Consider the following 14,146-nt stretch of genomic DNA (forward strand, 5'->3'; position numbering starts at 1 on the left):
CAATTGAAATGTGGTCAAAGACAAACTTATGGAAAATTTGACGAGCTTTCCGTTAAACATATTTCGAGACTGAAAAATTAAGTCTGTCATATAGAAATTGCCAAAAACCATCAAAAAACCTATTTTTTCAACATTTTTATTTTTAAAACTGCTGTAACTTCACAAGGATTGGACTTAGGACAATGGTCAATATGGAGACTTTTATGTAAAATTGTCTGGAGAATCGACTCTCGTGTTCGGTTTTTGAAAATTTTGACGTTTAGAGCACTTTTGAAAAAAACAGTTTCAGTAAATGATTTTTGTATTTTTTTTAGGTTAGTTGCTCCATCCTGCATTTTTCGTGAGTCTTTTTGTAACATCTTAGGCTATTTTCACAAAAAAGTTGAACGAAAAAAATCGTGGGCTCACCTTCAAATTTGACTTTTAAACTTAAAAAATCAAAAAATCTCATAAAAGTGGAGTGTTTTTTTCTTTCAGTGTATTTTTTCGGAAAGCCCGTCAAATTTCCTACAAGTTTGTCTTTGACCACTTTTTGATACGATGCAACGACTTCGAGGTACAGCAATATTTAAATTACGAAATACAAAAATATTTAAAACACTTACGCCCTTCTCAAATTTCATTTTCGAGTGTAACTGGTTCGATATACACAAAAATGGCTTATATAGGCCTAGGATAACATGTCTACAAAGTTTCATTGAAATTTGAAAGGGTCGAGAAAAAAGTACCTAAAAATTCGTGTTTTGGGCTGGAATTGCTCAGTAAATTTACGCAATTCAGGTTTTTTTGTGTTAAAAGTTGAACAAAAAAATATTGTTTAGAGTGTAGCCATTTTTTCTGAGAAGCACTAAGCCATACACACTACTTTACAGGTTATGGTTTCATCATTCCATAAAAAAAAATTTTTTAATGCACTTTTCACCAAGACAATTGTTATACAATCATTTAAAAATAACTTAATTCGACAAAAAATGTTAAGATCAAAAATAAAAAATGTGCTGTATTGTTCATCGAAATCTTAAAAAGGTGCAATCATGCTAAAAATAATGTTCAACGCAGGAAAATGCATTTAGATTGACTTTTTGAAATTTTGATTTTTAAATTTCTTTTTGATGTGTTCTCTAATTTTGACTTGTCATTTAATACTACATTGGGACTCAAAGAACCCCAAACTCACGTTTCTTGAAAATCAGGTTCGTGTTCTTTACGATTTTTTTTTGCGATTGTTCGCTTCATATAAAATAGGGACGCGGAAAAATTCAAATTTTTTATTTAACTTTTTATCACTAAAAGATAAATTCTCGTTTTTTTCAATTTTCGATTTTTTTTATTACAAAATCTGGTTAGGAGATATAAATTTTTGAAAATTGTGTTTTTTAAAAAACATCGAAAACCTGTACAAGCCAAAATCTAATTTGAAATTGAAAAGTACTTAACAATTTATTTATAAAATATACCGTATTCTAGTTATAGCTAGAAGGTAGGTATATATTTTCGATTTCTTTTTGTTTTTTATTTATATTTAAAAAAAATTTAAGATTGAAAATCGGAACAAAAGTGGTCGAGATATCGTCAGTTAAAAATTACAGGCTAATTAAGTAACATTTAGAAAAACTCATTTTCACTGATTCGAATTCTCCGTGAGGCTGTATCTCAGAAACTTATTGCCCGATTTTCAAAGTCTCAGAGATAATTAGTCGGATAATTGTCCTTTGAATAATTGATTTTTTATCTCGGGTTAAGAGCAAATTAGGAAAGAATAATCTGCTGAATTCACTCGCACCATAAATGTACGTCAATTTTTCGTTTGTTTTTCCTAAAGAAAATTTGTCAAAGCGAGGTGCTCACCATCGTTTCTTTCATCGAGTTGACGTGTGGAGCGTGTGCATCAGTGGCACAATGAATCTTCATACGAATTCCGAAAGCACGGCACATTTCACTTGTGCCGAAATCATTTCTCAACTCATTTTCAACAATCCCGGAAAGTTTGAGCACTTTTTGTTGGCCCCCTTCTCCCAGGGGAGCCATTTATAAATCCTGTTTGGCCATTTATCTTGTCCAACTTTGGGAGGCTGGGAGCCGTGCACCAATCCTGGGACGCTCGTTTCCGTCTCGGTATCGCATTATTGTAAGCAATTTCTCTCCTTCAGAGAAAGAGAGCACTCTTCATCGTGTCGTCGTCTGTCATGGCGCTGGTTTTGAATGGAAATAAACATTAACCGAGAAACGTGCTGCGGCGGCAAATCACGTGAATCCGCATTTGCGCTCGGTCGTTCCGGGAAACCACCCACCGGCAGTTCCGGGGGTATCTCTTCGCCGGGCTTGCGGCGCAGGATAACGCATAAATTAATTAAATCTCATCCATTCCGTCGTACAATTAATGCGAACGAACGTAAAAAGCATCCATTCCGGTTTCATTTGGCCCCAAATTCCACTCAAAGTTTGTGTGCAGCCGCTTAAAATTTAATTCATTCCAATTCCTGGTGCAGTGCAATCCTATGAGGATCTGGACTCACTACCGTCGCGGTGTGTCAGAAGTAAAGTGTACATATAACACGATGTGACAGTTTTGTCGAACAGAGCGATTTAGTTTTATTTTAATATGCAATTTTAGTTTCAGCTGAAGTGATGTCCATGCACGACGTGGACCATTTTTTAAATTTTAGGACCCCCGCTCCCCCTCTTGTGGATATTTTTTTTCTATGGAGCGTATTCAATCGACACCCTGTCCATTCCCCTAATTCCCTAAAGTGTCAACGTGGTTTATGGATAGCCCCTTATTATCTTTTATTCCCCAGTGAGGAAATTGGCTCGAGTTTCACTCAAATACAAGAGCTATACTTTGACTTAAAAAAAATGCCAAATTTAAATTAATGTCAAAATTTCCTAGTTATATACAAAAGGGTTTTAATGAAACAATACAGCAATTCCCCACGAAAACAGCATGGAAAAAAACAAAAGTGCTCGGATCGGGCTCAAAATTTTTGTGGGAGTTCGCTGGCCGAAATAATTAGACCCGTATTTTTTTGTTTGGCCATTAGGGTGACCTACGCCGTGTTAGGGTGGTCTGAAAAATTGCCATTTTCGTCGATTTTCGCAAAAACCACTTTTTTCGAAAAATCATAACTCCTCGCCATTTCAACCGATTTCAATTGTCTTATACGCAAATGAAAGGTGATAAGTTGGCCTTTCAAAGAAAAATAGTAAGAAGTTTCAAAAATCTAGCCTAACATATGAAAAGGGCGTATGCAACTTTAAAATGCCATTTTGACGGTGTCTGGACCAAAGAGCCTATGTCTGGAAATAATTTTATCGGATTCCCCGGACATTTTTACATAATAAACTAGAAAATGGGAGGAGTTCATTAACAGGATTCCGAGATATGATTTTTTGAAAATAAAATCCGTGTTTTCTGACGCGCCGCGCGCAAAAACCGGAGAATGACGAAATTGGCAAAAAATCAACTTTTTTCACAAAAACTGCGATAACTTAAAAATTTCAGCGATGACCTATACATGTCTGGGTACCAAAAGTTGCGTCTTTTAATTACGAAAATTTTGGTACCCAGACATCTATAGGTCATCGCTGAAATTTTAAAGTTATCGCAGTTTTAGTGAAAAAAGTTGATTTTTTGCCAATTTCGTCATTCTCCGGTTTTTGCGCGCGGCGCGTCAAAAAACACGGATTTTATTTTCAAAAAATCATATCTCGGAATCCTGTTAATGAACTCCTCCCATTTTTTAGTATGTTATGTAAAAATGTCCGGAGAATCCGATAAAAATATTTCCAGACATAGGCTCTTTGGTCCAGACACTGTCAAAACGACATTTTAAAGTTTCATACGCCCTTTTCATATGTTAGGCTAGATTTTTGAAACTTCTTATTATTTTTCTTTGAAAGGCCAACTTATCACCTTTCATTTGCGTATAAGACAATTGAAATCGGTTAAAATGGCGAGGAGTTATGATTTTTCGAAAAAAGTGGGTTTTGCGAAAATCGACGAAAATGGCCATTTTTCAGACCACCCTAACACGGCGTAGGTCACCCAAATGGCCAAACAAAAAAATACGGGTCTAATTATTTCGGCCAGGGAACCCCCAGAAAAATTTTGAGCCCGATCCGAGCACTTTTGGTTTTTTCCATGCTGTTTTCGTGGGGAATTGCTGAATAAAGAAATTTTGTGTGTAATAATGACATTAAGTAAAGAGTTATGAATTTTTCATCAAAACAAATTACATCAAAATAATAAGTTCCTCTAAAACCATTATGCATTCCTGAATACATATATTCCTACATTCCTAAATTCCTAAATTCCTAAATTCCTAAATTCCTAAAATGCTTATTTGCTATTTTCTCATGTTGTTCCAGATTGCCTAAATTCTTAAATACATAAAAAACCTTGACATACGGCCAAAACAAAGAAAAAAAATCATGAAAAAACTTACTTTATTATTGGAAATCTCAAAGCTTCTTTTGAGTTGAAATTCATGTAAATTATTAATGATAAAGGATAATGGTTCGCAAAAGAGGTCATCCAGGTTTTTAATAATTCTCGTCCAACACACCGTGCGTACCAGTCATAACTCATTTCCAGATGCTGCCCTCTGCTCGAGGCACACTCCTTGTGCACGAGAAGATGGGACCATTGATGCTTCCGTAAAACCGAGACGACGACGACGACGACGAGAAAAACGGATTACTGCAAAGAGCACTATAAATAAAATTTTCGTGACTGCTCATCGTTGAGAGTGAGTGCTGGCTGGCAACACTGCTGCTGCTGCTGCAAGTGACGAAATTTTGTGCAAGAAGCGGCAGCACGGCGCAAAGAAAGATGATGCACTTTTCGTGAGAAAATGGGGGTTAGTGGAGAAAAACAGTGCCCTAGATGAGTGAGGGATTGTGTGGTGTGTGGGTGGTTTGAGAAAATTGAGGAACGTGTACTGTGCGGGTTGGAATGTTGGTTGAAATCTTTAACGTGGGGTTGTTTGGAGAAGTTCAAAATTCATGAACCGTTTATCACAGCTCATGTTCATTTTAGGCTCAATTTTGTTTTCGTTTGGTACATCCTGACTCATGAAATTAATATGAGTCTTGAAAAATATGTTCCGTATCGATAAGAACGACAAATACAAAGTGATTTTTATTAAGTCTTGACAGAATCCGTGAATCCATTTTATTTTATCTCTAAAAATAGAATAATTTGCATTTTTTTGGTAGTGGTAGTTCCCAACATTCGCTCCACCGACGGTACCGCAATATCTCTTCAACCTAACCTGCAGGAACACAAACTATCTCTGATTTAATGTCACATCACGTTTTCAGAGTGGCACTTCTTCCGAGAGGAGTCGAGGTGTGTACACCATCATCGTCCAACCATCAGACGACGACTTTGCCGTGTAGAAGATGGGATATAAACCACTTTCCTATTAAAATATATAGAACTGGGATTCCAGGTCGTCCCAATTTCTGACGGTCTTTGGCCCCTTTGGGCTCAAGTTGCACACGCATGCATCCGGGTGTCGTCGTCGTCGTCGTCAGTGTTGAACCTGGTGTTATTAGTTTGTCCACAAACTGAAATATGAGAAGAGCCGTAACAAAACAGGCAACACTTGTGCTCTTTTCCAGGAGCCTTCCGGAAGACGACGACGTTGATAGGGGTGGGATTTTGCCATTAAAGTCACGCTGTGACGGTAAATGAAATGAGGTTCTCGTTTTCAATCATGGTATCGTGACAAATTTTAAGGAGCTTTCTTTCATAAATTATAATTTTGACAGTTCATAAATTATTCACAATGATTGTAATTCTTGTATTCAATTTCCACTATACACTTGGTATATTGCATGCGCTTCTTTTGTTACAAATAATATCTTACAGCCCGCTCCTTTCGGTGAACTCGGTGTTGCTTTCATACAAATATTTATTCCGCTACTTCTTAATAGCCTTCCAGAGCTTAGCTGTCGTCGTAATACTTTAAGTATCCTATTTTGAAAATAGCATTTTAAAAATTACTTAAAAAATTGCAATATCTAACAAGTTTTCATAGTATTTTTGTTCCTCTAGTTCAGGTTCCTTTTAGTATCATTTCGATCACACAAATTCTGGCTTGGTAACAATTCAAACACTTATTATAATAACATTAATTAAACAACCAGAGTTGGTAAATTTGTGATTTCAGCGCAGGTATCAAGTAACAGAAAAATGTAGTGTGAAATTAAACAGATTTTTAACTCAACTTATAAGCTTTTCCATAGAAAAAACACAACTCTCTTAGTAACTTGCGTTCATCTATCCTTTTTCACAATCTTAGTAAGCATAATTGCATTTTTGTGGCTCTTAGCTTTGAACAATACATAGTTTATTTATACTTCTTTATCATCATTTATCACAAACATTGAACTATTAATTTTCCACTTTCGAAACATGTGCTCTCACACTGGGTTAATTTGTATCTGAAGAGTGTGCTCGAGAAAAAAACCCGGCAATGTTTTCTCCAACTCCACTCCGATTCATACGTATGCTGTGCAGTGCCTTTACATAATACCAACATTCACTAACTTACCCTAGTGCATATCGTATGTACACAAAACACAACAATCAATATTACAACAAGTTTTTTTTTGCTTTGTTTAGCTTTTTCGCTTACCGAACACAAATCTCAACTTTGAGCGATCCAATTCGTTTGCTAACTTGAATAGCCGTTTTGGGAGAACCTTGTGTGTCTCAGCTTTTTTTTCTGTTCAGTTTTGGTTGATAGAGGGTCTTGTTGCACTGCCATGCATATGCGGATTGTGTTTTTTTCTTAGTTTTTGGTTTGATCTTAATACTTTGAACTAGTTGGGATCGTTTTCACTGAGGAATCGTTAACTGATAAGAATGGTAAGAATTGTTGAAGGTAACCGACATTTTAAACTTATAACGTCATGATTCGGAATCCGCACACTTAGTAGCATTGTTATAGCTGGCACAAAATCATGTAATAAGTTAGAAATGTAGAAATACATCTGGATGTACTATAAACAGTTAATTTCTAGAGGATGCATTCAAATTATGCCTTTTGTAACAATTTTTCATCAGGATTTCAGATTTAAAATTACTTGCTGTGCTTCGGAACCCGGATACTGATAAAAGCTGATTCGTAATCTGGACACGTTTGGGGGGGGGGGGGGAATGTTTGCTGATTTTAGCGTGACGTACTTTATGGATGGGCCTTATTTGACGAACTTTCATATCAACTTTCAATTTTCATTTATTGATAAAACAAGATGACCGATTCTTTCGTGACGGGACAACGTTTGTACGCATATGTTTTCAGTTTTTTGCTGATAACTTTAAAATCTGTGGGAAAAGGTACCAATATTTATACAAATTTGGAAAGAACATTAAATTTCCTATAAGATTCACTCCAGCAAACATTTAAAAACACAAAGTTTGAGTCAAGTGAGATACATATGTAGCGTGACGGGACAACATCGTACAATTGGATCATTTTGATTTTTATACACAAAAGTGAAGAACTCTGCTCTCCTAGTAAGTTTTTGGAAAAACCCTTTTCTACAGTTGTTTCTAAAATGAAAAACGAAGATTTTGCTTCCTAGATCACCCAATTTCGTCAAATTTTGTGGATTTGACAGGTACTTCGTTTCGTGACGGGACAACGCAGACATTTTGCAAAAGAGGGTTTTGCTCGCGTTGTCCCGTCACGAAATGAAGCAATTGTGAAAATCTCTACTGACTAGTCAACTTTAACTAATTTGGGGTCGCTGAGCTCGAATATGACTCCTAGAATACTCCAAAGTATTCAGGGAATGAGCAATCCAAAATGGCGGCCATTATGGTGGTGCTATAATATTCGATATTTTATAAAGAAATGTAATCGACAATGAACAGGTCAAATTTAACAAAGGGTTGATGAACTCAAATATGAGCTCTAGAATATTCCAAAATACTCAGAGAATGTGCAATCCAAGATGGCGGGCAATATGGCAAAGCTAGAAAATTTGATTTTTTTTTCAGATGTGTAACAGGCAATCAACGGGTCAAATTCAACTAATTTGGGGTCGCTGAACTTGAATATGTGCCATAGAATACTCCAAAGTACTCAGGGAATGTGCAATCCAAGATGGCGGCCAATATGGCGAAGCTGAAAATTTTGATTTTTTTTTCAGATGTGTAACAGGCAATCAACGGATCAAATTTATCTAATTTGGAATCGCTGAACTTGAATATGAGCCATATAATACTATAAAGTACTAAGGTAATGTGCAATCCAACATGGCGGCCAATATGGCGAAGCCAGAAAATTTGTTTTTTTTCAGGGTTGTAACAGGCAATCAACGGGTCAAATTTAACTAACATGGAGTCGCTGAACTCGAATATGAGCCATATAATACTCCAAAGTACTCAGGGAGTGTGCAATCCAAGATGGCGGCGAATATGGCGAAGCTAGAAAATTGAATTGCATTCCCTGAATACTTATTTATTTATTTGTCACCGTATTCGGCATTATGCCGCACAGACTGTTCTAAGGACTTTAGAATATTCAAATTAATTAAATTTGACCTGTTGACTGCCTGTTACATTTCTGTATAAAAAAATCCAATATTTTAGGTTCGCCATCTTGGCCACCATCTTGGATAGCACATTCTTTGAGTACTTTGGAGTATTATATGGCTCATATTCAAGTTCAACGACCCCAAATTAGTTAAATTTGACTAGTTGAGTGAACTTAAAAATCCTTTTATGGTGGGTTTTTCCATTCTGCCGCCATATTAGACGCCATCTTGAATATCTCGCTTCCCTTTAAGACTCAGGAAAATCAACAGGCAAATTTGGATTCTGGAGGGTCGATTTAGTATAGATCGATCAAAAACTGGCCTGTTACACGATTTGCTTCTAGACACGAGAAATGAGCACCTTTTTTGAATTCGTGCCTTGACAAAAAAATTAGCGTGACGGGACAACGCAAACTTGCGTCAGTCGTAACTCTGGTTCCTTTTGACCAATTTTCGATTTCTGATAAGCATTTTAAAGGGTTTTTTGAGTACGAAGAGAATCCAAAATATGATGCAAATCCGATTTCACGAACTATTGCAAATTAAACAATTGTCATTTTTCGTGACGGGACAACGCTTCTATATACCCCCTTTTAAAATGTCCTGTATAATTTTATACCTACAGAATCTGCTTTTGTCAATAAGAGGGCTTATAAAAGAGTCATTTCACTATAAAATACCGTTTAGATTGATTAAATATCTGCAGTCCTTCCATTAATTTGAGCTATTATTTAAAAAAGTTGGGAAAATTTAAAATTTCCAGCGTTTATACATTTTACAACATCTGCTCACAGATATGTTTAGAATAGGAACTTTGGTGTGGAAATATGTTTTTTGTGTGGTTTAAATTGTTGGAAAACATGGAAAATTATCTGAACCATCCAAAGTTCAACTTGAAAAAATGACTGCTTGGTAAACAAGTGCTAAGAATCGGTCAGATGAGGTTTCCGAAACATGACGTTACTGTTTTCTTTTATTCAAGGGTGCACAGTAACCAAGGAATTTGTTATCTTCTTACTCCAAAATTGTCAAACTAAAAATAGTCAAACTTTGTTGTCGTAATTATTCAGACAATACTCGAGAATCGAAAGATCTTTCAAATTAGTCAAAACATTTTAAGATCTTTCTCAACTTATGACCACACAAGTGATATTTATGTACTTTTGAAGCCTTTTTTTGGTTCTACACTCAAACCCCGATGGTTTGACACCAACTGTTGTCAAACGAACGGGGTCACTTTTTAGTTTGACACCCCTTTTACACGGAGTTCACGCACACTGCCAAACAACTGCCAAACGTTTGTTTTGAAAGTGTGCGTGAGCGCCGTGTTAAAAGTGACAGTTCGTCACTTTTTAGTTTGACTTTGACCAACCAACGGGGTACAAACTGAAAAGGTGTCAAACGAAAAAGTGACCAACCACCGGGGGTTGAGTGTAGTGGTTCCATGCTAAAAACCAAGTTTGATGTCAATTATTTCTGCATTTCTGTGTGTAAAATAATTTTGGTATGGAGTTAGAAGGCACCACCCACAAAGGTGGGTTAAATTACTTTTTTATTTAAACATTTTATCTGAACATCTCAATAACAAAGTTTGTTCTAAAGGCTCATTTTAGAAGCGAATACTGATCAATGAAAATAAGAATCATCCTGACTAAAGAGTTTTATACAAAATGCCACTAAATTTTAGGCTTGTGATTTTAATTTTTTAGTAAGAAACTAACAGACAAAATTCTTATCACTCAGCGATCCCTTCAGCAGAAGTTCCCAACTGCAAAATATACATACAACACACCGAACTTACACGCTAAACATCATGTCGAAGCCGTCGGATACCGTCGGCAATAGTTTCTATACTAACTCTACACCTACGTACAGTATCCAGGTTTTTAAGCGAAAATGGCGTTTGAAAGGCGAACGCCCGAAATGTCAAAATCACGCCGTGGTACCAACATTACGAAAAAAGTGTGCCATGGCATGACAGCCCGCGAGCTGGCGCAACTCTACGGCAAACCAAGCATTCGGAAAGTCGCCAAGGCTGGCCGAATCCGGTGGGCCGGACACGTCGCAAGAATGCCGGACGCGCTGGATGCGCGCCAACCGAACCAGACTATCAATCCGGTGAAGTTGGTGTTCAATTCGGAGCCTGTTGGAACGCGGCGCAACGTGCACGGTGGTTGAACCAGGTGGAGGAAGATCTGGAAAGTGTGGGAGTTCCGCAGCGGAATTGGAGAGTAGCAGCCCAGGACCGAGTTAGATGGCAACGCATCTGGAGACAGCTCATGACCCGGAGGTTGTACGAGCAGTAAAAGTAAGTAAAGTAAAGGCATGACAGCCACATTTTTTTCTAATGTTGGTGCTACTGCGCGATTCTGACATTTCGGACGTTCACCATTCGAACGCCATCTTCGCTTAAAAACCTGGATAAGCTACACACTCTACCGCTCCTCTCACAGGAAGCTCTCCCGCGCTCCTCCGTCGTTGGTGATGACCAACCTCTGCGAGCCCGGATCACCGTACTGGCTGTGGTAAAAGTCCTCCCGCATCATGATGTTCAAGTTGGAACAGCGAAAGAAGAGGATCTCCTGGAAGGGTTTCCGGAAGTCGCGGTTCAGGGTGGCGTAGATGATGGGGTTCAGAAGGGAGTTGGCGTAACCGAGCCAAAGAAAGAGCGAGGACAGAGTTCGGTGGTCTTCGCCGAGGAAGGGTCGAACGAGGGCCAGGATGAAAAAGGGCAGCCAGCAGATGGTGAACGCGGACATGATGATGCCGAGGGTGGTGGAGGCTTTGCGCTCTTTGGCCAGCTGGAAGCGGAGCCGTTTGTGCTGGGGAGTGGCGACGAGGACGGTTCCGCCGGGGCCGATCTTTTTTTCGGGCGTGCCGACGCTGCCGTTGATGGCGGACTCGAGACGTTTTTGGGCGCGCCTTTCCTCGTTGACGATCCGGCGGGCGGCGCGGAAGATTTGGTAGTACACGAACAGCATTACGGCGAGTGGGATGTAGAAGGAGCCGAGCGTGGCGTAGATTTGGTAGAAAAAGTTCTGGCAAACCGAGCAGGACGGCTGGCCGTTGGTCATGTGTTCGTTGCCTAAGATTAAGAGTGGTGGGAGCGATATGCAGGCTGCGACGAGCCAGACTAGCACGATGCAGCCGATCATCCGGCGCGGGGTGCGTTTAACACCGTACTCGAGCGGTTTCGTGATCGCCCAGTACCGGTCAACTGAGATGGCACACAGGTTCAAGATTGAAGCAGTGCAGGAGAGCACATCGAACGACACCCAGATGTCGCAGAACACCGTGCCGAACTTCCATTCTTCGAGCACCTCGTACATGAGGGCCGGTGGCATCACCAGGACGGCCACGCAGAGATCAGAGATGGCGAGCGAAACGAGCAGGTAGTTGCAGGGTCGCCGCAGCTTCCGCACCAGGCATACCGCCACGCATACTAGCACATTGCCGATGATCGTACCGAGGATCACCGCAAGTAGGGTCACACTGATGATGATAGTCTGGAAGGTAAGCACATTGTTGCCGCCGGGATCTAGCTCCGACCCCGAACCGCTGCCGTTGACTAGAGAGCTTGTGAAGAACGGCGGAACGAGAGTGGTGGAGCTGCTACTGATTAGACTGCTACTGCTGGTTAGATCGGGCAGTGCCGCGAGTGTGCTGTTACCGTTCTGCAGGAACTCGTGGAAACCGGACGACGGTGACGACGAGTTGGCGAAAATGGCTGCGGCCGTGGCTTGTGCCGCCACTGCTGCTGAAACGACCGTAACTTCCGCTGCCGCTGGTGCTATCAAGTTCGACAACAGTGGCAGCACTGTTGGATCCATACATAAAGACTGGGTCAACCGGATTAGAGGCCCGGACGCGGCCCCATTCCGCTTCTGCTCTTGAGGTTACGCTCCGTCAATTGGCCCGAACAGGAATCCAATAAGAAATAATTTTATCCGCTTGTGCTCTCGTGATTCTTATGACGATATGATTTCTCTCCGCTAGACGACAAGTACCTGAAGAGTCGCTGAACAAGTACTACCGGTAGCTGAGGACTTCTTGCAGCTTTTTTCATTGGATATTTATTCAATTTGCAAGTGGCACGATTTTTCCTTTCCTCACTCACTATATTACACAATCCGCCTGTTCCCGGAGCTGGAGGACTCCCGTTTCAAGAGGGTTCACGTGTGCCGTTTCCGACTGTCGACCATGTTGAAGGAGAGCGCTCCCGAACTCCACATCGCCGTGGCACGTTTTTATTCGATTGCGAAAATCTTTCCCTATTATCGTTTGTCGTGAGGTGGGGACGGGGGAGGCTCCTCCTCCTCCTTCTCCTCTGACAGGTGCCGGTCCCAAACAGTTCGGTGATGTCGTCCTCGTCGATGGCATCACCCACCCATGCAGAGAGGGAGAGAGCGAGCGCTTCTTGATTAAATTATGGCATCATTATCTGGTTGTTCGACAGACGGAGCGGAAAAAGCGGTCGTCCTGACTAGCCCGGGCGCTGAGGTTGCCCGCAAAAGACGATTGTCTGTTGGTGGGGAGCAAAAAGCACTTGACGTTTTGCGCTCGCTATTGTTTTGCTGTCGGAAAGCAAAAGTCGACAAGTCCTACTCTCTGTTGCTACTTGACGCTAGACTCTAGACCCGGGGTGTAACTCAACGACCTTAGTCTTGTAGACCCTTCTCGGTGGTGAGTCTTTGATGAAGATGATGCTGTATGTGTTCTAGACCGGCGTCCCGGTTGTCGTTTTTTGTGTAATCGCATTTGGCATCGTCATCGTGTGCAAAATGCTGGAAATTCCAGATTTTTTTTGTGATGCACTCGAGAGCACAAACCAGTTATCTGCACTGTATGGTTTTGTATCGTTCAGATGGCGCTGCTGTTGCTGATTGATTTGGTTGAAATATTGCGCACTTTTTGTCGATTTTGTCTTGCTCTACCTCCTCCAACGACGATGTCGTGGAGAATCGGCTTATCGTAATGCCAAGCTCGATTTTTTGCTCTCCCTGAAATGGCAGAAGGAAATGATTTCTTATTTAAATGGATCCGGAGGCTTTTTGCAGCTTTTGGTGTACGGGTTTGCTGCTAGTGCAGATTAATAATTTACCTCACTCACTCAGTTGTGGTTTGGTAGTTTACGGATTCGAAGTGGTTGAAGGAGGGGTTTCCTTCCAGCAATATTAGACCAGCAGAACTGAAATTAGAAGAGAGAAAAATAAAGACTGATTAGATTTTTGGAATCACAGTCACTAGCGTGCCCAGATCCTCAAGGAAGGTGGGGCAACAATATGAGCTTTTTTTCGTCGTTTATGGACACCCCCTGACCAATTTTAGAACAAATAGCTGAGGATGATGGGGCAACTGCCCTATGTTGCCCCACTCTGTGCAAGCTGGTAATCACAGTACTGACTTGATAATCCGAAGACCTCGGAAGAATACCACTTTGGATTATTGAATCACGAAATTAAATATTATGGAAAAGTTGGCTGGAAAAAAACAATATCGAAAAAAATATAATTTATTCAATTTAAATGAATTCATTTTATTTGTAACTAATCATTTCATAATTTCGACGCTGTCGTGCTATCTTGTCGCACCC

General features: G+C 40.1%; 1 protein-coding gene across 4 annotated transcripts in view; it reads right to left on the reverse strand.

The window, feature by feature from the left end:
- Window positions 1-5,781: 5,781 nt before the first annotated feature.
- LOC120422010 (5-hydroxytryptamine receptor 1-like) overlaps window positions 5,782-14,146 on the reverse strand; it is a 204,720-nt gene continuing 196,355 nt past the window's right edge. For all 4 annotated transcript variants that reach the window (XM_052706272.1, XM_052706273.1, XM_052706271.1 and 1 more), the window contains 2 exons: window positions 13,655-13,741; window positions 5,782-13,553 (listed from right to left, as the gene is read on the reverse strand). In XM_052706272.1, the coding sequence (XP_052562232.1) occupies window positions 11,001-12,383 (1,383 nt within the window). In that variant the 5' untranslated portion in view covers window positions 12,384-13,553; window positions 13,655-13,741 and the 3' untranslated portion in view covers window positions 5,782-11,000. The remainder of the gene's footprint in view (window positions 13,554-13,654; window positions 13,742-14,146) is intronic.

Source organism: Culex pipiens, chromosome 1 (genome assembly GCF_016801865.2).
Source record: "Culex pipiens pallens isolate TS chromosome 1, TS_CPP_V2, whole genome shotgun sequence".
NCBI lineage: Eukaryota > Metazoa > Arthropoda > Insecta > Diptera > Culicidae > Culex > Culex pipiens.